At 45.2% G+C, this 22,886-nt stretch overlaps 1 protein-coding gene and 1 long non-coding RNA gene across 3 annotated transcripts in view; one reads left to right on the plus strand and one right to left on the minus strand.

Moving 5' to 3' along the window:
* PPIH (peptidylprolyl isomerase H) lies at window positions 1-21,118 on the plus strand. Of its 2 annotated transcripts, none has more exons than XM_045859088.1 (10): window positions 1-129; window positions 490-554; window positions 882-905; window positions 1,175-1,219; window positions 1,481-1,523; window positions 3,430-3,522; window positions 6,858-6,945; window positions 7,440-7,480; window positions 8,241-8,330; window positions 20,955-21,118. In XM_045859088.1, the coding sequence occupies exons 1-9, from the start codon at window positions 64-66 to the stop codon at window positions 8,307-8,309; spliced, it is 534 nt and encodes a 177-aa protein (XP_045715044.1). In that variant the 5' UTR covers window positions 1-63; the 3' UTR covers window positions 8,310-8,330; window positions 20,955-21,118. The 2 variants fall into 2 exon arrangements, with proteins under 2 accessions (XP_045715044.1, XP_045715045.1); XM_045859089.1 differs by having other exon boundaries at window positions 20,827-20,961.
* Window positions 17,664-22,886, minus strand: part of LOC123831828 — an 8,873-nt gene continuing 3,650 nt past the window's right edge. Inside the window, exons 2-3 of the long non-coding RNA XR_006787968.1 lie at window positions 20,075-20,153; window positions 17,664-18,872 (exon numbers count right to left, since the gene is read on the minus strand). This is a non-coding gene — a long non-coding RNA (uncharacterized LOC123831828). The remainder of the gene's footprint in view (window positions 18,873-20,074; window positions 20,154-22,886) is intronic.

Genomic DNA, 22,886 nt, shown 5'->3' on the forward strand with positions numbered 1-22,886 from the left:
CCGGGGTCGGTGTTAGGTTCGCCGGAACCTCGCTCTCCTGACTTCTGCTTCCGGGTCGGAGCCATGGCGGTGGCAAATTCAAGCCCTGTCAACCCTGTGGTGTTTTTTGATGTCAGCATTGGTGGCCAGGTGAGGTCCAGGAAGCCACCCAGCCATGCACCGAAGGGAAACTGCAAGGGGCCAGGCAGGCAGAACTCACCCGCCCAGGGATAGCGGACTTGGGAAACTAGAAAGTGAATTTGGTCCAGAACCTAGCGACCTGTGGGACGTGGTGAGCGGGAATAGAATGGAGGGTCTTGCTCCTCCTCTCTCCCATCCTAGAGCCCCGCGAGGGGAAGGTCTGGACGGAACGGAAGGATAGGCTAAGGAGGCGGAGGTGGGAGAGATCTAGTACATGTGGAAGGGAGGAATCAGCCCTTCAAGGTCCCTGCTCCGAGAGACCTTCACGGTCTTGGACTGAGCCTTCTGACTGTCTCCCGCCGGTTGCAGGAAGTTGGCCGTATGAAGATCGAGCTCTTCGCAGACGTTGTGCCTAAAACAGCCGAGAACTTTAGGTAAGGTGTTCCAGCTCTGCCGGATTATATATTCCAGTTTTGCCGGATTAACCGAACCAGAACTCATCCTGTAGAACCGTCAGCCTCCCTCTGTCCGTCCACTTACTGCCCTTGAGATCTGATTCTTCTGGGTGTTGCTGTCTGAACAGTCACGTTTTGACACCCCCATGTCAATTTATGTTGTTAATTTGCATGCCTGGGGGCCTGGACGTCTAGCTGGCCAGTTGGTGGGCTTGCTGTCTGCAATGTCTGTGCTCTCCCCTCTGAAGGTTAGGGGCACTCACAACTGTGATGTCATGGTGACTGAGTCCCTCTCTTCCCTTTCAGGCAGTTCTGCACTGGAGAATTCAGGTCAGTCTTAGACGTGGTTGACTTATCTGCTTGTTCCTGAGGGGTGTCCTGGGGCTGCACTGAGGGCACTGGGGGACCACCATAGGCCTTGAGTGATTGCTGGTGACAATAATAGAATGTATTATCTCGAGGGTATTCATTTGCCTTCTTTCTTCATCTCTCTTGTCCTGACCATCTTTAGGAAAATCACTTGGGCTCAGATATGTGATAAACTGGAAAGGCTTATTGTTACCTGTCATCATAGCAAATTTCTTTCCGTTTGGCTGTAGGAAAGATGGGGTTCCTATAGGATACAAAGGAAGCACTTTCCACAGGTAAGGCCAAGACAAACCACTTGGGGCTTCTAGAATTACCTTCTTGGGGGATTAGTTTCTAGAGGAAAGTAAAACCATAGGATAATTCTTGGTTCTTGAGAAGGAATGTTTTTGTGAACTCAAGGATTGATTTGAAGATTTCTTAAAAGCCCAAATGATAAACATTGTATTTTGAAATCAATGTTAATTAAACTACAATGACTAAATCAATGTTTTTCTAAACCGGAGTCTTATCTCACAATCCTTTGTTCTCTGTTTTAGGGTCATAAAGGATTTCATGATACAGGGTGGAGATTTTGTTAATGTAAGTAGTTCCTTTCCTATCAAAGCTTTAGAATCTTTCTTTTCTTTTCTTTTCTTTTCTTTTCCTTCCTTTTCTTTCTTTTCTCTCTCTCTTTCTCTCTCTCTCTCTCTCTCTCTCTCTCTCTCTCTCTTTCCTTTCTTTCCTTTTCTTTCTTTTTTTTCTTCTTGTTATTGCTGTTGCTACTATTTTTACTACAGGGACCCAGTCCTAAGGCTTGAGAACAATAGCCAGACTTGATGCGGGGAGGAGAGGGGGATGGGAATGCCCTTGAATGTTTCTGGCTGCCACTCACTGTACCACTAGGTGACACATCAGCACTTTGATGGAGTCACTAGCTTCCAAGTCTCAGCCTTTCAGGGCCAGAAATGGACGTTTTCCAACATACCTGTAGAGCAGGGCTGTCAAACTCATTTTTACCAGGGGCCTCATCAGCCTCAAGGTTGCCTTCAAAGGGCCAATGTGATTTTAGGACTGTATAAATGTAACTACCCTTCACTAGGGGCAAGGAGCCCAGCTCTGCCGCCAGGTAGAAATAAGGTGCTAGGCAGGGTAAAACAAGATAGAGGGCCAGATTCAGCCCATGGGCCTTGTGTCTGCCACCTGTGCTACAGAGGATCCATGGCAGATCCAAATTAATTCTGTGAAACTCAGCTAGAAATCAGATGCAACTTGTTTTAACTAAATAGTAGTAAGTCTCTTCAGTGAGCTAAATGCTTATGCTCCATTTTCCTTTCCATTCCTGGTATCACAGGGCCTGAGTTTATAATCATAAGTTGATTAGGATACAAGGAATCAGCAAGAGAGGTAGGCGGTTCTGGAGGGATGTTTTCTCTCTTGAATGACTCTTGTCATTTTAGTTTACAGCTGCCAGTCTTTGCAAATGTACGTGTGTTGACTACGACTTTTAACAGACTTAAATCATACATATGTTTGGATTTTTTGAAGATTTTATTTTATTTTTAGAGAGAGGGGAAGAGAGGGAGAAAGAAAGGAAGAGAAACATCAATGTGTAAGAGATACATCAATTGACCAGCCACCTCTCATTTGTCCTCAGCTGGCCTGCAACCCAGACATGTGCCCTGACTGGGAATCGAACAAGTGACCTTTTGGTTTGCAGGCCAGCACTCAGTCCACTGAGCCACACCAGCTAGGGCAGATCATACATATGTTTTAATTTTTTTGTACTTAGTAATTGTTTGCATTTTTCCTTGTTATTAAGTCTTCTTCCAAAAACACTTTCTAATAGTTAACTTATATTCCATAATAACAGACAGTGAATTTATTTGATCAACCCACTATTGTTGAAAATTTAAGTTGCTTTCTGATGTTTGCTCTGAAAATTAATTTTTGTCATTTTTCCTACTCTGGCTTCTGGAGAGCAATAGCTAATGTGATCACAGAGGGTGATATGGTAACTGATCTGTCCCCTAGGTTTATTGGGAAATAGAGTTCTCCCCTGGACGAATCAGCTTTGGCCAGGAGAGTGGTATCGTGTGGTGCACACTAGGTTTCCAACAGCTCACCCACCACATAGTTTGGGAGGTGGGTTAGGGTAGCAGTCAGTTAGGTGGGTACTTTTATATGACTGCAGGCATGAGAGTCTGAGAATGGCAAGGATTATGCATATGGTCACTGTGCTGTTCCCTGCTTTGTATCTTAACCTGTCTTTCTAGAGGCGCAGCTCTGACCTCTTTTACCCAATCTACGAGAAGACCTGGCCAGGTAGTAAGCTACTGGTGCCTTGGATGGGGCTTACTTTGACTTCAAGATAGGGTCAAAGAGGTATGACTCCCAAAGTGATCAGCAAGTGTGGACTTTACTAGACTCCAGGTGCAACAGCTGTCTTTTTTGGCCTCTGGGGGGACCAACACTGGGAGTTGCTAATACTTCTCTTCTTTCTGCTCAGGGAGATGGTACTGGAGTTGCCAGTATATACCGGGGACCATTTGCAGATGAAAACTTTAAACTTAGACACTCAGCTCCAGGCCTGCTTTCTATGGTAAGTGAGGTCCAATCGAGACTTTGAGTTAGATTTATCACCAGCTGGTTTCTGGCCCCCTCGTGAGGCTCAACGCTGTCTCTTTGGATGAAAGCAAATGCTTTTCTTCTCTTGCTCAGCCCAGGACTCACCTCTGTCATGCCCACATCTTTCTTCAGTCTGGCTTGATTTTGTTGGTTAGGGGAACTAAAACTGACCTCTGCTATGTGTTTTTTACCCTTTATTTGAGCCACATCATGTGGCTGAGCATTTAGCCTCGCTGCTCAGTGCCCATTTACTCACACTGCCTACTGGCTGGTCACCTCCTTTCACTCACTCCCCACTCATTGCTCTCCACTCCCACCCCCTGTCCTGGCACGCCCCTCCCCATTTATAATCCCACTCACACAGGTCACTCCTCTCTCACAATCCCTCTGCCTACCTCACTTAAAACCGCTCATCTACCCTACCCCTGCTCACTCTCCTGCATGCTCATTCCCCTGCGCTTCCCCTTATCCACCTCTGGCTCCTCGTTTTCCCTTACCCCTCCCACCTCGCTTCTCCCTCTCTCTAACCTCCTCCCTCCTTCCCTCCCGCTCATCACCCACTTCCTTCCGTCAGCACCCCAACCCTCACTCCCTCAGATCCAATATTTATGTGCATGTTCCCTGCCCTGCTTGCCCACTCCACCACTTATCCACTTAGGCAGTCGTCAAGTAAACATTTGTTGATATCCTCTCTGTTTCGGGCTCCATGGTAAGGCATGAGACCTGATTCCTGTCCTTGTGTCACTTAACATCTGATGGGGGTATCACTCGTGCAAAACGACAAGTCTAGTATAGTGCAGCCCATGCAATCAGTGTATTAAGGTAAGGACACCTTACTGTATGTAAGAACTCTGTGAGGGCCCCAAGGAATGAGAATGACTGCCGCTGGGGCGTCGGCAAGGCTGCATCACAGAGGAGGGCACATTTGAGTTTTTGAAAGAGTTCTGTACCAGAGAGCATGTGGCGTAGTCAGGGGACAGACAGTGAGGAAGGTGCTGAGAAGAACACAGGATGGGAACGGCAGGTGGAGTGGACTGGCCAGTAAGAGACCCCTGGAGAGGCAGGTTGTCTGGCTCCTGAAGGGCTTTACATGGCAGAACAAGGGTGAGGTGTGCGGACTCTCATAGGTTACGGAGAGCTGTACTCTTTTTGAGCAGAGTTGATCCACTTTGTGTTTTAGAACAAAAATGCTAGCTGCAGTGTGAGTGGCACATGGGAATGGAGAGGCTGGGGCAGAGAAGCCAGTTAGGAGGCTGCCCTAATAACTGAGTGGAACCAGGAGTACAGTAAGCCCCTTCTTAGGAAAGCCAGGCTGGGAAGTACAGGTAAAGGGTGGAAAAGTGGCTTAGGTTGGCTTGGATCTTCTCCAGGAGCATTAAAACCGCTCTGAGTGTGTGCCGCTATGTTAGCATCGATGGGGGAGTCAGAAAAATGGAAGGAAGCTTGGTCATTGCTCCCTTCAGGCTGACACTGGTTGAATTGTGCTGTCAGTATTTGGTGGCATGATTGTTTTTGCTCCTGTCTTCACTAAATCACATGTTCTTTGGGAGCAGGGACTGGGTCTCTTTGATCTCTAAGCCCTATACCTGATACAGAAAGGTGTTAAGCAGATATTGATGAATGACTGGAAGATGATCAGAATAATGGGTAACATTTATTGAGCACTTAGTCAACAAGCACCTTATTCGCATATTTATTTTAAGCTTTTCCAGATCTTTAAGATAGGTATGAGTGAGGAAACAGAGGCACAGAGAGGTTATGGGACTAAACTCAGGGCGCGCAGTCAGTGGTGGAGCTGGGATTCACGCCAGCTCACCTGGCTCCAGAGCTCCACAACGGATTCTCTGAACCAGTAAGTTGTACTGCCTCGAAGATTGAACAAAGGAGTGGCTAAGGGCAGAGAGTGTCCCCTGAACTCTGAAAACATGTCGTGTGGCTGTTTTCCTGTCTGCTTGCTAATAAATGTTTAGACATAGAGCAGCAAACTAGATTGGATGGATGGATGTATGGGTGGGTGGGTGGATGGATGGGTGGATAGGATGAACCGGGACCCCTGAGAGGCCTATGCCTCGTTCCAAAGCCTAGGCCTGTCCTGACTGGCCCAGACAATGCCTTATTTTCATATATGAGGTGTTCCTGAATACATGTACAAAAAAAAACAAAAATAATCTCCTCTTACATGGGGAATTGGCTAAAGTATAATATGAAATCCCTAATTAGAGCTTACCCTTAGACATTGTCTTTAATGTCTTTATAGTATATCATAAGTTTTTATTCACAGTTGAACACAGAATCAACCAATTTCAATCTAATACCTGATTAAGGCTAGTTATCTATCCAATAATTTCCAGCTTTGCATCAGTAATAGTTTTTATAAGACCTGTGCTTTTGATAGTACTAGTACTTTCAGTTTTCCATTTTCTACTCACGTTTTTCCAAAATAGGGGAAGTGTCATAATATGTTTGTAGTTACACTGACATTGATGTGAGACAGTGGTGCTGAAACTTGGGTTTGCTGATATACAAAAGTCTAGATTTAGCACACTGAAGGCCGTTCAGGGGTGTCAATATGTGATGGACAAAAGTACACTTTGTATGGAAGTCAAATGTCTCTTTACAAAGCACAACTCTGCATTGTGATTACAGCCTGTTCTTTTATAATGCGTTATGACTATAATGCGTTTAACTATAATGATGTAAAAATAATTTTAAGGGAGGAAAAGGGAAGGGATATTGCTATGCCTAGAAAGTTTCAGATTCTCTATTTTTAAAAATATTTTTCCTGTAAAATTCAATAACAAAGGATTTGGGTATAGTGGTAAAAAGCAAATGTCTTTGACTAAATGTAGTCTTTATTTCTAGCATAGCACTCGCAACCTGCACCTTCTTAAATTTTTTAAAATGACCATTCTAATATCACAAAGCCAGTCAGACAAAACAGCTTATGGCATAGACAGCAGACCTTTCCTCGCCTAGTAGATGCTCTGTCATTGTAATTCAGTTATAACTAGTATTGGACTAAACACAGCAAATCAGGTCCCATAAACAGTCGTTCCTATTATAAAAATTCACACTGTAGGAGAAATGTGCATTTATTCAAGGATCTAGTTCCTTGAGGGCAGAGATTGTGTGTCCAGTTTATCTCTGTATCCGTGGGTCCTAGCTCAGGCCCCTGCTCATAATGAGTGCTCAGTAAGTTTTGCCGAAAGAAAGTGTGGAGGAATCAGGGCCGCAGGCTCTTTGGGGAGTCTCACTCTTCAGCCAGCGTGGCCTGGAGAACTCATTGCAGGTGCATTTGGTTTCCATCAGGCAAACAGTGGTCCCAGTACAAATGGCTGCCAGTTCTTCATCACCTGCTCTAAGTGTGATTGGCTGGATGGGAAGCACGTAGTGTTTGGTGAGTCCTGCCCCTTTCCCATGGTCCTGGCCCCATTCACCCAAAGTGGGACTTCCAAAGGAGCCATTCCCTGCACTCTCACACCAAGAGGCCCTGACTAGTTTACCTACTCTGTATAATAGGGGGAAGGTGACAGTGGTGGGAGGTGGGGAGATGTGTGGAAGGACAAAGGAGCCATCTGGTGAAGTGTATAACCCCTCAGGTGATATGTATGTATTTCGGGAGAAAAGCCAGGGTGGTGGCACTTAAGAAACACCTCAGAGGGAATATGGTGCAGTGGGGCTTTGCAATCACTCAGATCTACGTTTGAGGCCTAATTCTGCTACTGAGTGTGCTATCTGTGACCTTGGGTAAGTCATTTCACCTCCGTTGAATCTTGATTTCCTGAATTGGTGTGAGGATCAAATGAGACAATGGTGTGAGAATGAGCATTGAAAGCTGGACAATGTTATGCAAATGAGAATAGTGAAATCCATCTCATACTCTTCTTACAGGGAAAATTATTGATGGACTTCTAGTGATGAGAAAGATTGAGGTGAGTCCTATTTCTCAGCTGTTCTGGTCTGGTACTACCTGACTAGGGTCAAGAGCTAGAGAATCCTAGAGTGGGCTTCGTCTGTTAGGCCCAGACTTCATTCATTGCCTCCATTCCATGGAGTTCCTCAAGGGAAGGGAGGGGAGACCACGTGCCTCCCAATTGTTTTTGGCCTATAATTAGCCTCCGTAGTGCAAACCAAGCTATGGTCTGGAGTGGCCCCTCCACCTGCTTGATAAACTCCTACTCAGCACTGCATTCAAGATCCTTCGTGACCTGCCCCTGCCTGCCTCTGCCCTGCTGCCACTGCTGCCTCCAGTTGTACCAGGCTACTAGCTTTTCTCACACATCACTGCCTCTTGTTCCTTCTTGCCCCTGAGCCTTTGCTCATGCTGTTTTCTCTGTGTGGAGGGCTCTTCTCCTTTCTTTTCCTCCTTCCCATTTATCCTCAGTCCAGCTCAAACAATCCTCTGTTCTGTGAATCCTTCCCTGACCGCTTTAAACAATGTTTAGTTGCCTCCTCTGCTCTGTTTACATTTTCTTATAACTTATTACATTGTTGCATATCATAGCTTTGATGTTTTTAAATGTACATCGTATTTTTGATCTGTATTATGTGTTTTCCCTGTCTGCTAGGACATGGACTGTTGTCATTTCAGCCCCTGATCCCTCAGCCCAGGGGCTGGCAGACATCAGTAATGTTTGGGAAGCATGTGCAGCTAGCTGAGTGGATAGATTTTTACTGTGCTTTCTGTCTTAGAATGTTCCCACGGGGCCCAACAATAAGCCCAAGCTGCCCGTGGTGATCTCACAGTGTGGGGAGATGTAGTACCAAGCAAGACTGAATCAGGTAAGCGCGTCTTTTCTTTCTGGTTATGAGTCGCCGCAGAGAGGGCAGTGTGGCCTAGTGGAAAGCACCTTAGACTGGCAGACATGAGATTGAGCCATTTCCTCTCTTGGTGACCTAGCAGAGGTCACTTCCCTTCTCTGAGCCTGTTTCCTCATCTGTCAAATGGAGACAGTACATCTCTCTTAGGGTCCTTGTAAGGATCACAAGAAAAAGGGTTATTAGGGCACTTTACTTTTCTACCACTTTTCGGTTTACAGAGTACGAGCCTAAAAGCCTTTGGGCAGTTTCCGACAGCTCTCTCAGACCGTAGTCCCAGCTGAGAGACATGGCACCAGCTCCGGGCGACTCCCTGCGGGGCCAGCCTGAGTGGTCAGGAGACAGACCTGTCCCGCTTCTCATTGGAGCTGATAGGGCAGTTCCAGTTCCTGACTTGTATTTGCCAGCTTCGTAGGTGAACCTGACACCCTACCCATTCTTTTCTTTTTTTTTTAATATGTATTTATTTTTAGAGAGGGGAGAATGGAGGGAGAAAAACATCGAGTGGTTGCCTCTCGCACACCTCCAACTGGGGACCTGCCCCACAACCCAGGCATGCGCCCTGACTGGGAATCAAACTGGCAACCTTTTGGTCCACAGGCCAGCACTTGATCCACTGAGCCACACCAACCACCTTCTACCCATTCTTACCACTACCTGCTCTGTGCTGGGCATCATGCTAGGCATGCTGAGGGGGACAAAAAATTGAAGGATGTCTCTACCTTTCAGGGGCTTATAGGGAGTTAGACACATTCTAAGAGGTTATCACTAGTAATGTGAGTGACATTGCTAAGTGTCATAAGAATTCAAGGGAGAAATTAATCACTTCCAGCTAGAATGGTGGTGACTTTCTCTCTCTCTCATTTTCTTTTTTTTTTAATATATTTTATTGATTATGCTATTACAGCTGTCCCATTCCCCCCCCATTCCCCTCCACCCCCTCTCCCACCCACATTCCCCCCCTTTAGTTCGTGTCCATGTGTCATAAGTTCTTTAGCTTCTACATTTCCCATACTATTCTTGCCCTCCCCCTGTCTATTTTCTACCTACCATCTATGCTACTTATTCTCTGTACCCTTTCCCCCTCTCTCTTCCTCCCACTCCCCTGTTGCTAACCCTCCATGTGATCTCCATTTCTGTGGTTCTGTTCCTGTTCTAGTTGTTTGCTTAGTTTGTTTTTGGTTTTGTTTTAGGTGTGGTTGTTAATAATTGTGAGTTTGCTGTCATTTTACTGTACATGTTTTTTATCTTCTTTTTCTTAGATAAGTCCCTTTAACATTTCATAAAATAAAGGCTTAGAGATGATGAACTCCTTTAACTTGACCTTATCTGAGAAGCACTTTATCTGCCCTTCCATTCTAAATGAAAGCTTTGCTGGATAGAGCAGTCTTGGATGTAGGTCCTTGCCTTTCATGACTTGGAATACTTCTTTCCAGCGCCTTCTTTCCTGTAAGGTCTCTTTTGAGAAATCAGCTGACAGTCTGTTTCCTTTGCCAGAATGGGGAAGTTCTCCTTTATTATTTGTTCAAATAAGTTTTCAATTTCTGGCTCTTCCTCTTCTCCTTCTGGTACCCCTATAGTTCGGATGTTGGAACATTTAAAGATGTCCTGGAGGTCCCTAAGCTTCTCCTCGTTTTTTTGAATTCTTATTTCTCCATTCTTCTTTGTTTGGTTGTTTCTTTCTTTCTTCTGGTCCACTCTATTGTTTTGAGTCCCAGTTTCCTTCCCATCACTATTGGTTCCCTGTGCATTTTCCTTTATTTCTCTTATCATAGCCTGCACTTGTTCATCTAATGTGCGACCAAAATCAACCAATTCTGTGAGCATCCTAATCATCAGTGCTTTGAACTGTGCATCTGATAGGTTGGCTATCTCTCAGTCGCTTAAAAGGGTGGGTTCTGGGGCTTTGATTTGCTCTTCTGTTTGAGCCATCTCTCTCTTTTTTTTTTGTCTGGTCACACCTGTTACAGTAAGGGGTAGAGCCTTAGGTGTTCACCAGGGCAGGGCACCCCAGTGGCTGGGTTGTAACATTGTATGTGGGGACGAGGTCGAGAGGGAACAATGGCGGTTGCTCCATTCTCCGTGGGACCTCTGCTGCTTCCCCCAAGCAAACTGGGCTCCTCTGGTGCCAATTCCTGTGTGGGTGGGCTTGTGTATGCCGTGGGACCCTCCAAGGACCTCCCCTGTGAGGCTGGGTGTCTCTCCATGCGCCTCAACTCCCACAGGTGTCCTCAGTCAGTGTCCCGAGGCTCTGTTTCCCAGCACTGGGATCCTGGGTTGTGAGCAATGCCTTGCTTTACAATCGCCGCCTCACTGGGTCTGCCAGTTGCCACCCCTTGGCCGGGGTCTGCCAGCTGCCGCTTGTGCACTCAGGGTCCACCCACTACGGTCTTGCACACCCCAGATACCTTATGCGCGCCCGGTCCCAACTCTGTCTGCTCTCTGTGCCCAACCTGTGCCTGGCTGCTCATCTCCGCCCCTCCTACCGGTCTGGATGCACAGGTCTATTTCAACTTCTTGGTTGTCCGACTTCCATTCAGATCAATTTTCTGTCAGTTCTGGATGTTATTCTGTTTCTAAATTGTTATTGTTCCTATCTTGGTTGTGCGTGGAGGTGCGGTGCGTCCACCTATGCCTCCATCTTGGCCGGAAGTCCTCGGAGCAGTGCCCTGGCCCCTGTGAGCAGGCTGTGCACCAGGGAGACACAGATGTTTTGTCACTTCCAAGGGCCCTGAGCTGCCCCGGTGTGGGCAGCAGCTGCAGGTGAAGGAGGTGAAGGTGATGAAGGAGGTGAAGGTGGTGAAGGAGGCACTGGTCGTGAGGAGCCCCGAGGGCACCAAGGCCCGGCGGGCAGGCTAGGACCGGATCAGTTCCTTGGGCCCCTGTGCACTCGGCCTCAATGAATCCAACACCCACTATCTCTCTCTCTCATTTTCACACCTGGAAAAAATTGGAAGAATCGGACATTCAACACCCATATACATTTCAACTAGATTAACATTCTTAGTTATCATTTTGCTTTCACATTTGTTTTTTTCTTTCTTTCTTTCCTCCTCTCACATTCCCATTCCTTCTTGTCCTCTCTCTCACCTTCCTTCTTTCCTCCCTTCCTTTCCCTTCTTTCATTTCTTTCCCATTTGAAAGCTGAAGGCTTCCTGACACTTTACCCATAAATACTTCAGCAAGCAGCTCCTAAAAACAACAACACCCTCCATAACCACAATAATGTCCAATATGCATGTTCAGACTCCCCCACTTATTCACAAAATAACTCTTAGAGCTCTAGGAAGAGGCATCCAATCTAGGTTCACATATTTCCTTTGGTCAGTTATTAAATAACACTATATACTGTATTTTGCCATGTATAATGTGCACTTTTTTGCCCAAATTTTTGAGGGAAAAATAAGGATATGCATTATACATGAGTAGTACTAATTCTATAGCTATATAAATGTTTTTATTCCTTTATGCGTATGCATTAAAAGTATAACTCTAGAAAGCAATAACGATATCCTTATGCAAAATAATACCCTGGAATATGATCATTGGTTTTGTTTCTAAATATAAATAAATAAAAATTTGAATTAAAAAATGAAAACAAAAGATTTTTTTTCCTGAAAGTTTGGGCCAAAACATGGGTGCGCATTGTACATGGGGCCACATTATACACAGCAAAATATGGTAATCTCATACAGATTTTCACACAAAACAGTTAAAGTGAAAGTCCTCCCCACCCCCCCCTTGGTGATACTGTGGCCTCAGTCTCACTCCTGTCCCCAAAGGTAACTTTATCAGTTTGATGTGCATCCACCACGGCCTTTTCTTTGACTAATTTTGGGAGGTTTTGTTTTTCCTAAATGTCATCATACTACAGGGTCCGGTAGAAGTAAGGCCTGCTTCAGTGTGGTTGGTTGGTAGGGTAATACTATGGGTGTAATAATTTATAGTTTTCATTTGAACATTTCACCTAAAATGTCATGTGGTGTGCTTGAGGGCGATGTTGTTATGTTACAGAATTACATGCTTATGATTTTGTAGTAAAAAAGGGGCGTTATCTATGCTGGACTCTGTATATTGTTCATCATTGTGTTTCCATTTGGTATTATGTCCTCCTCTGTTCAAGTAAAACTACCTCATTAAAAAATAAAAAGCAGACTTCTGGCCAAGATGGAGGTGTAGGTAGACACACTGTGCTTCCTCACACAACCAGGATAGGGACAACAACAATTTAGAAACAGTAACAACCAGAACTGACAGAAAATTGAACTGTATGGAAGTTGGACAACCAAGGAGTTAAAATAGACACGTTCATCCAGATGGGTAGGAGGGGCGGAGTCGGGCATCCGGGTGGAGAGGGGTCTCGGCACAAAGAGCGGTGGCATCCCGGGCACACAAGACCACAGTGGTTGGACCCTGGGCGTGGGGTGGCAGTCAGCAAACCCAGCAAGGCAGCGATTGTGAAGCAAGGCACTGAGCACAACCCAAGGTTCCATCGCTGAGAAATAGAGCGTCGGGGCACTGATTGAAAACACCTATGGGGGTTGAGGTGTTGGGAGAGACTCCCAGCCTCACAGGAGAGTTCATTGGAGAGACCCACAGGGTCCTAGAACGTGCACAAGCCCACCTACACAGGAATGAGCACTAGAAAGGCCCAGTTTTCTTGGGGGAAACAGTGGAAGGAACTGAAGTCTGACGGAGAGGGGAGTAGGCGCCATTGTTCCCTTTCGGACCCCGCCCCCACATGCAGTGTCACAACCCAGTGACTGGGTTGCCCCGCCCTGGTGAACACCTATGGCTCCACCCCTCATACGGAACAGGCACGACAAGACAAAAAAAAATGGCTCAAATGGAAGAACAAGTCAAAGCTCCACAGCAAATACAGCTAAGCAACCAAGAGATAGCCAACCTGTCAGATGCACAGTTCAAAGCACTGATGATCCGGATGCTCACAGAATTGGTTGAATTTGGTCACACATTAGATGGAAAAATGAAGGCTATACTAAGGGAAATGAAGGAAAATTCACAGGGAACCAATAGTGATGGGAAGGAAACTGGGACTCAAATCAATGGAGTGAACCAGAAGGAAGAAAGAAACATCTAATCAGAAAAGAATGGAGAAATAAGAATTCAAAAAAAAATGAGGAGAGGCTTAGGAACTTCCAGGACATCTTTAAATGTTCCAACATCCGAACTATAGGGGTACCAGAAGGAGAAGAGGAAGAGCCAGAAATTGAAAACTTATTTGAACAAATAATAAAGGAGAACTTCCCCATTCTGGCAAAGGAAACAGACTTCCAGGAAGTCCAGAAAGCTCAGAGAGTCCCAAAGAAGTTGGACCCAAGGAGGAACACACCAAGGCCCATCATAATTACATTAGCCAAGGTGAAAATGAAGGAGAGAATTGTAGAAGCAGCAAGAGATAAGGAGACAGTTACCTACAAAGGAGTTGCCATCAGACTGTCAGCTGATTTCTCAAAAGAGACCTTACAGGAAAGAAGGCGCTGGAAAGAAGTATTCCAAGTCATGAAAGGCAAGGACCTACATCCAAGACTGCTCTATCCAGCAAAGCTTTCATTTAGAATGGAAGGGCAGATAAAGTGCTTCTCAGATAAGGTCAAGTTAAAGGAGTTCATCATCTCTAAGCCTTTATTTTATGAAATGTTAAAGGGACTTATCTAAGAAAAAAGAAGATAAAAAAACATGTACAGTAAAATGACAGCAAACTCACAATTATTAACAACCACACCTAAAAACAAAACCAAAAAACAAACTAAGCAAACAACTAGAACAGGAACAGAACCACAGAAATGGAGATCACATGGAGGGTTAGCAACAGGGGAGTGGGAGGAAGAGAGAGGGGGAAAGGGTACAGAGAATAAGTAGCATAGATGTTAGGTAGAAAATAGACAGGGGGAGGGCAAGAATAGTATGGGAAATGTAGAAGCTAAAGAACTTATGACACATGGACACGAACTAAAGGGGGGGAATGTGGGTGGGAGAGGGTGTGCAGGGTGGAGGGGAATGAGGAGGGGAAATGGGACAACTGTAATAGCATAATCAATGAAATATATTTTTAAAAAAAATTTTTAAAAAGCCCTGGCAGGTGTGGCTTAGTGGCTTGAGCATCAGCTTGAGAATTGAAGGGTCGCTGATTGGATTCCCAGTCAGGGCACATGCCTAGGTTTCAGGCCAGGTCCCCATTGCAGGTGTGTGAGAGGCTACTGATAGATGTATCTCTTGCATGTTTCTCTCCCTCTCTTTCTCTCTAAAAGTTAATAAATGAAATCTTTAAAACAAAAAAGCCACACACACACAAAAAAAATGGCCTTGGTGGGATGGCTCAGTGGATTAGAGCGTCATCACCATACACCAGAAGGCCGTGGTTCGTGCCTGGTTGGGGTGTGCGTGGAAAGCAGCCAGTTGATGTTTTTTTCGCATCAATATTTCTTTCTCTCTCTTTCTTTCTCTCTAAAATCAATAAATATATCTTTGGGTGAGGATTAAAAAAACCTAACATAATATTCTGGAAGATGTTTGTAGCATATAGTTTATTTTTCCTTTTTCTTTTTTAAAGATTTTATTTATTTTTACTTTCAGAGAGAGGGGAAGAGGAGGAGAAGGAGAGGGGGAGAAACATCGATGTGCAGAGGTGCGAGAGAAACATTGAAACATCAATTGGTTGCTTCCCACTCGGGGACCTGGCCCGCAACCCAGGCATGCGCTCTGACTGGGAATCAAACTGGCGACCTTTCAGTTCACAGGCCAGTGATGAATCCACTGAGCTCCACTAGCCAGGGCTATTTTTCCTTTTTCTTAATGATATGAATGGTTATGCATTCTAAGTCTTAGTTCTTTGTAAGTTATGACTATTTTCTCCAGAAGTCTTAGTTCTTTTTAAGTTATGACTATTTCCTCCAAAAGTCTTAATTCTTTCTATGTTGTGACTATTTTGTCCAGAATGTAGTTTAAGAAAAAATTGGCAGTGTGTTGCTTATCTGAACTTTGGTTATATTCTTTGTTGAACAGAAGTTCTAGATTTTGACGAGGTAAAAATTCCACTCTTTCCCTTAAGGCTTTTGTGATTTATCTTGTTTAAGAAAGTCCTTACTACCTCAGATCATAAAGTCTTCTGTATTCTTGCTAATATTTCTTTAGTTGTATTTGTGTACTTACAAAATTATCTTAGAATATATTTTTCTCAATTTTGCCTTTTTTCCCAAATGGAGTTCCAGTCAAATTTCAGACTACTTTAATGACTGTTTGTACCTCTATCTGTGACTTACTTTGTGTTTACAGCATCTGGCCCTTATAGGCATTCAGTAAAATTTTGTTGCACAAGTTAATGGAGAGAGAGAGAATGTCAGGCATGTTAGGCAGGGAACTGGTGTGAGCAAATCCTGAGGCAGGAATGCACAAGTGTGTGCTGGGAGCTGCACATGGACCTCTCATTTGTCCAGCCAGATGGTCCCTTTCCAAGCCCAGTTGACACCTAAGCTTGCCCTTCTCAGACTGGGGCCCTCGGGCTCAGCCTGTATCCCCCTTGAATAGCTGCTGGCCATTCCCTCCCTTTCTCCCTTAGCTCTTTGCTGTAACTAAAGTTGAACTCATAGGTCCTTTTCCTTCTAAAGATTGACCACTGATTACTGCCAGAGGACAGAAGATAAAATAAAGAACATAAAAAAATAAATTCTTTATGTTTTGGGCCTCTTGTCTATATTTTTCTGAGTCCCTGACAGAAAGTTACTAGATATCCTTATTGGGGGTTTGATTTCTGAGGGTGGCAGTCATCAGCCCTCCCTGCCTCACTCACTGTTAGCGGAGACCATATAACCTTTGCCCCCATGAAAACCCCTCTTCTCAGCCCATAGCGTAAGCAGAACAAATTCCATGGGGGCCGTCATTCGATGTTCCCGAGGCCCTCAGGACCAGAACTGCCCAGCAGACATTCCTCTCTGCGATGGAGAAAATGTTTATGGCTGTGCTGTGATGGTCGCTTCCAGCCAAGGTGACAGTTGGGTGCTTAAATTTAAGGAGCCACGTGTAGTGGTGCCAGTTCAGACACCTAGTCCTGACTTGCTCAGAATTGCATCTTTCGTAGCTAATACTGAGGAACAACATAATGAAAGCAGTTATCAGTTATTGAATACTTCTTATGCTCAAATATTGAGCTAAGAATTTTACTTGAATTATCTCACTTAACTTTACCAAAAGTCCTCATCATAGGTTTTAAGGCACAGGTGGCAAACACAAGGCCTGAGGGCTGAATCCGGCCCTCCACCTTGTTGTATCCGGCCCAGCACCTTGTTTCTACCCAGCAGCAGTACCGAGCTCCTTCCCCCTGGTTAAGGAGTAGTTACGTTTATACAGTCCTAAAATCACATTCAGCCCTTTGAAGGCAACCTCAAGGCTGATGAGACCCCTGATGAAAATGAGTTTGACACGCCTGTTTTAAGGTGTTAGGGAATCTACAGGGCAGTGTGACCTAAATGAGTTCCAGAGATGGGAGCCCCTCCTTGGGTTTCTGAGTAATGTCATTTGGGAGAAAGTAAGGAAAAGAGGAGAGTAATTCCTCAGGCAACAGGGTGCCATCCCATCCCTCTTCCCAGTTATAAGGTAACAAGCATCTCTAATTCTGAGAGTCCACCCTATTCCAATCGGAAAAGACCTAGGAGGAGATGATCTCTTGGGGGCACTGGTTTAGCAGGAATCTACTGCATTCGGATCGAGATGTCACCTAATGACGCACTTGAGGCCGCGTGCCCAGGCCCTGAAAATATAAGGAGCTAGAAGGTGGGTGGGGCCCCTTGATCCACTGTACCTCCCTGTGAAGCATTTCCTTTCAGAACTCTTGTGTTTTGCCTTAGACCCTGAGTTTGGTTGTAGTGAAAATGAAGTTTTCTGTACAGTCTTCGATGTAGGAACCTTGGTTTTATGTCGGGGTCCTTAAAAGCCTTTTATGATAAATTTGAATGCATAAAGGAACCTTGCCCCTCAGGAATCTCCTGCTGTAGTCTGAACTATGTTCTTTGCTGCTTATAATCACATGAGGGCTGGTGGAACCTCTGTTTTAAAAGCCTGAGAGTCTCTTGGAAAAGGGAGTGGCTGTTGGCTCTGGCTGCCCTGCTAGTCTGAATTGCTGCCCACCTCCCTGTGATCCCCAAACGTGGTATGTGTGGCCAGTAGTAGAGACTTTCTTTAGTTCATTGAACCCCAAGTTCCCAAAGGAGAAGAATCACTTGGGGACACTTGTTAAACCTACTAATTCCCAGATCCCTCCCCTGGAGAGTTTATTTTAACATTTGCATCTGAGGAAAACATACATAATTAGCACAATACATAATTTTACAATTATAGCTTATAATGAGGCATTATTGAAGTTCAAATAGTGATTAGGTTACAATTAATTATGGCTGTGGGTGGTAGATACAGGAACAGTTGTGCAGGCGCTGTTTGGAAGGGCTAAGGTTTAGGACATAGTCTTTCCCGTTGCGGGATTACCTGTAGACGTGATGGGTGCTCTCGGAGAATGATCGTGAAAGACGTGGTGGCACATGGGCTGGTCCTCCGTTCTACGACTCAGCCCTAATTAATTAAAATAGGTCCTGTACTGGGCGATCACTTCCTAAGGTATATAACTGTCTCTAATCCCTATGCTGTTCGCCTGGAAGTACTATAATACTGTCTGTCATTGGTAATTGAAAATAACATTTTCTTATAAGATTAGGCCCCTTGCTGCAGACGAGGCTACAGATTTGAAAAGCCCAGTTCCTGCCTTCAAGGAACACAGGGTCTCTTGGGAAGCTTGCAGTCGCAGACAAGAAAGCACGGGACTGCAGGTTTGAGGATGAAGTAAGGAAAGCAGGAGTGCCCGTGTCTGACTGACTATGTGGTTTGGGAAGACTGCGAAAGAGACGATGCTTCAGCTTAGTACACCAGAGAATAGCTTGTCAGGTGGCTGAAACTGGGGAGGCACTCCAGGCAGAGGGAACAGCAGAAGCCAAGCACACCAGCAGGGAACAGCAGGAAATGTGTGGGAGATGGCAAATAATTCAATATGGCTGAAGCAGGAGGGTCTGAAAAGCAGACAGAAAGAGGTGAGGCTGGCGGAGGGCAGGGCTAGCTGTGAGAACCAGCACAGGCTGAGGGGCCCCTGTGCAGTCCTGGGGGTGGGGGTGAGCTGCAGGTGGTGTGTACGTTTTTTTCCTCCCTGGAGTCAGGGTCGATTGTGCCCCTGTAATTCTCAAAAGGGGGCCTGATCTTCCAAAAAGAACCAAGCCAGTAGGAGCCCCAGAAGATTTTGAGCAGGAGAACATTGTGACTGAACTTTCTCAGAAATTGATTCCGGCAGCAATGTGGAGGACGAGGTGGAGGCCAGTAAGGTGTCCCCTGCAGCAGTCCAGGCCAGAGGAAAGAGGTTCCACACCAAAACACCAGTCTTGGGAGCACTGGAAATTTGGTGGCAAATATTTGCATTCCTGTTGTGTGGGCCACTGTTTGTCCCCCACCCTGAGAAAAAGATGAAATTAGGAAATGTGATAAGCATGAAATGCTGCTGGTGAAGCACAGTATACTGTTTTACAGCAAACTTTCCTAGGCAGAAGGAGTATACTCTGATGATAAAAAGCATCGTGTACTGAGTGCATAAAGCAGTAACATAATCATTTATTATCATCATTGCATGTGTACATCATTGCATGTGCTGAGCTTTAATAAGACTGGCAGTGCAGTGCAGTGGGTTTGTTTATACCAGCAGTGTCGTGAACACATGAGTAATGGATTGTACCACAATGTGGCAATGGCTACAACATCACTATGCAATAGGAATTATTCAGCTCCATTATAATCTTACAGGCTCACCACCGTACATGCAGTCCATGGCTGACCAGAATGTCACGTGGTGCGTGACCATATGGAGGCAAAGCCCCTTATGTCATAATCAGGCCTTACACCCGTTGAGGTACCCCTGTCAATGGAATACGCTAACCTTAAAAAAGAAACAGGTAGATCTGCATGTGTTGGCGGGATTTCTAAGGTAAATTAAGTGAAAATGTCAAGATGTACTACATTATATAAGCCATGATACTATTTATTTTGAATAACTATTTCAGAAGTTTTTGTAGTGATTCATAGCTAACTGTTAATAATGGTTACCTCTGCAGAGTAGAGATAGCAAAGAGACTTTCTTTTCAATTTATATTGTCCTATATATTCTTGAATTTTCTACAGTGAGCACATATCTCATAACAAATACATACCATATATATATAGTTTTAACTAACCCTAGTGCCCCCAGCCCCTCCCGGGAGCATGTGGTCAACATCACTTTGAATCATTCTTGGTTCCTCCCTCTCCTCCCCGCTGTCCTCGGCCGTCAGCGGCCCCTCCTGTGAGCTGCCAGTACTTGGTTCATCTCTCCATCACAGCATTTCACACAGACGTGTCTGTCGGGTTTCCTCTAGACTGAGAACTCCTCGAGGCAGGGACCACGCTGACAAACACAGTGCCTGGTCTGTGACAGGGCTTAGGTTCTGGAGCAGCATGCAACTTACAAAGTGCATTTATACATTTTTGCACATTCTGCATTAGGGTCCAGAGTCCAACTTCTCTTTGAGCCTCATTATGACACCAGGGCTCCCTGTCCTCTGGAGGAAGAGGGGTGTGGCCACATTCATAGGGAGGGGGACACTGTAGTATCTGAGTGTACTCACCGTGTTCTTTTAATACAGCGACCTCCAAGGCCATAAACAGGGTGCGGAATTTCCTTTCTCCAAACTCTGGGACCAAAACCTGCAAGTAAAAGGATTGCTGTTTGTTCTGCAGCTGCACAGAGTGCCACAGAGCCTGGCAAAAAAAAATACATGCACCCTGACTGATGTGTCTCAGTTAGTTGGGCCATTGTCCTGTTACCGGGTTTGATCCCTGGTCAGGCACAAGCAACCCCTGGTCCGGGCACATATGAGAGGCACCAACTGATGCTTCTCTCTTGCATTGATACATTCCTTCTCCCTTCCTGTCTCCCAAAAAGACATGTGCTTTGGAGCCGGTATATTAGAAAGTCCCATCTCTGTCAAACCATTAAATCCCTTGGGACCCTAGTTTTCTCCTTTGCTTAACTGTATAATGTATACTGCACAGAGTTGTGAAGGGTAAATAATGAGATAATATGCTTGGTGGAATATTTTCTTCTTGGTTCTTGTATAACATACTTTTCAACTTTGCTTGGGAGAAACTAAGGTCTGGCCTATGTCAGGAATCATGTCCTGGCTGGTGTAGCTCAGTGGATTGAGTGTGGACTGTGACTCAAAGGCTCACAGGTTCAATTCCCAGTCAGGGCACATGCCTGGACCTGTGGGCCAGGTCCCCAGTAGGGGGAGCGTGAGAGGCAACCACACATTGATGTTTCTCTTCCTTTTTCTCCTTCCTTTCCCCCTCTCTCTAAAAATAAATAAAATATTTTTAGGAAAAAAAAAAGAATCACACCAGTCTTTACTCTTTTGGGACAAGAGGATCAGGAGTGTAAAGGTGGGAAAGTTGTCCCATCGAAAGTCCACTTCCAGTCCTCTGAGCTGCTTATCTCTTCCTTCGCAGACCTCTGGGTCTCCGATGAGCAAGATAATCTGCACTGGTCCTTGTGTCTGCTTCCTGGCCTGCCAATGCCCTGTTTGATCAAGAGACCTTGGAAGTATCACAGATTGAACCCAAGATTTTCCCTGTTTTTCAACTGTAAATAAAGGTGTTTTTGTTTGTTTGTTTGTTTTGGGGGGGTTTGCTTGTGTGCGTGTATTACTGTCATGACAGCCCATCTCCTCACACCTTAGCTGCAGTGCTCGTAGGTGCACAGCCAGTGCGGACCTGAGCCAGACCCTCGCTATGTACAGTTGATGCCTCAACTTTACAAATAGTGGTCGCAGCCCCCTCTTACATTCAGGCTGAACGAGCAGAAAAGGCAACGCCCTAGGGCAGACGTATTCCAAGGATGTTCCCAGTAGGGTCAGTTTGGTTGGTTCCGAAGCCTGCGGGAAGAGGGTCACTAATGTTGGATATTTTTGGGTGGGAGGGTGTATCTTGATCATGATGAAGCGGGAATAATTTAGTCAAAAACCTTGGCTTGAACCTTGGGTCATTTTTTTTAAACAGTTGAGGTCCTGAGAAGTTCACTGCCCCTTTCAGATCGCCAGTCTCCTCATGTACAAAATGGGGATGAAACACCTGTCTACCTCCTAGCATTGTTGAAAGGCTCGAAGAGAATGGAGGTAACTTGTAGATAGTAACGTGCCTTGTGAATGTTAGTTTTGAAAGACAGTGACCCATACAAAAAGTTCCCACTGAGAATAGTGTTCAAGAGGTGAAGAATTCCCAGTGTCTATGTTCTCCCATTTCTACTTTCTCCTGGCTCAGGGATAGGATGACTCATAACTCCTGGCAGCAAACTGCTGCAGCTGGAGAGATAACAGAGAGTTGAACTCTGTGGCATAATTGAACCTGGTTAAAAGTGCCATTTCAGTGCACTGGCAGGGAGATACAAGGGACTTATAGATATTTGCAACTCTATAGCTGAGTAAGCAGTTCAGGGGACCCAGTGAAAAAAAGAACTGTGATTAAGTAACTATACAAGGTAGGATTATAAAGAGATAGAAAGGAGGATGATCAGCTGGGACCCTGAGTTGGTGTTCTGGTGAGGGGCCATTCGATTGGAGGTGGTTATACTTGACACCTACCTTCTCTGCTGGCCTCTGTACAGGGCACTAGAGCTACGGAGATGAGTGAGATGTGGCCTGTGCTTGGGACAGGAGATAGGCGCAGTTTTGATACAATGTGGTATTAGAATGTGAGCCCTTCTAAAGGCAGGAAATTTGGCCAGTTTTGTTTTTTGTTTTGTTTTGTTTTACTGCTGTGTCCCCTGCACCTAGAAGAGGTAAGCATCTAGCACCTGGTCAGTGCTCAATAGACATTTGTTGCATGAATGATAATGGTACGTACAAGATGCTGTGGAAGCAGAGTGGAGAGACGGCCTGAGAAAAAGAGATACCATTTGAGGTAAATATTGACAGATCAGAATTTGTCAGGAGATAAGGGTGAAGAGGGCTTTCCAGGAAGAGGGAGCTGGGTTCTTGAGCCAGAGTCTGTTAGAGATGGGGACAAGGTGCAAGTCATTTTGTAAAGGAGATTGTTGGAATGAACCCCCTTCTTGCCTTTCACATCACTTAAAAATAGGCACTGGAGTTGTCTGAAGTGTGGTCACCATGCTGGGCAGTGTGAGCTCTCGGGACTGGGCAACTGGCACAACTGCAGAGTAGAGAGCTCCCGCTTTGGAATAGGAGATGAATTCTGGCATGAATACTCCAAGTGCTTCAGAAGCACCTCTGCAGTAGTAGAGAGGTGGCTGCGAGAAAACTGGTAGAAAATAGCTCTCATCTTTATGTCCACTAAACAGCTTAGCGAAGTAATTGGGTAAGTGATGATACTTTAAGTAACATTTTAAAGGCAAATGTTACAGAATTTATATTTCTGCTAGAGAAA

The sequence above is a fragment of the Phyllostomus hastatus genome, unplaced genomic scaffold (genome assembly GCF_019186645.2).
Source record: "Phyllostomus hastatus isolate PE091 unplaced genomic scaffold, TTU_PhHast_1.1 phas_scaffold_182, whole genome shotgun sequence".
NCBI classification, from domain to species: Eukaryota; Metazoa; Chordata; class Mammalia; order Chiroptera; family Phyllostomidae; genus Phyllostomus; species Phyllostomus hastatus.

Excerpts from the sequence above, each read along its gene's own strand:
- PPIH (XM_045859088.1), top strand. The coding sequence starts at position 64 with ATGGCGGTGGCAAATTCAAGCCCTGTCAACCCTGTGGTGTTTTTTGAT. Across the intron at positions 555-881 it reads AAAACAGCCGAGAACTTTAG|GCAGTTCTGCACTGGAGAAT; the intron begins GTAAGGTGTTCC and ends CTTCCCTTTCAG. Across the intron at positions 6,946-7,439 it reads TGGGAAGCACGTAGTGTTTG|GGAAAATTATTGATGGACTT; the intron begins GTGAGTCCTGCC and ends CTCTTCTTACAG.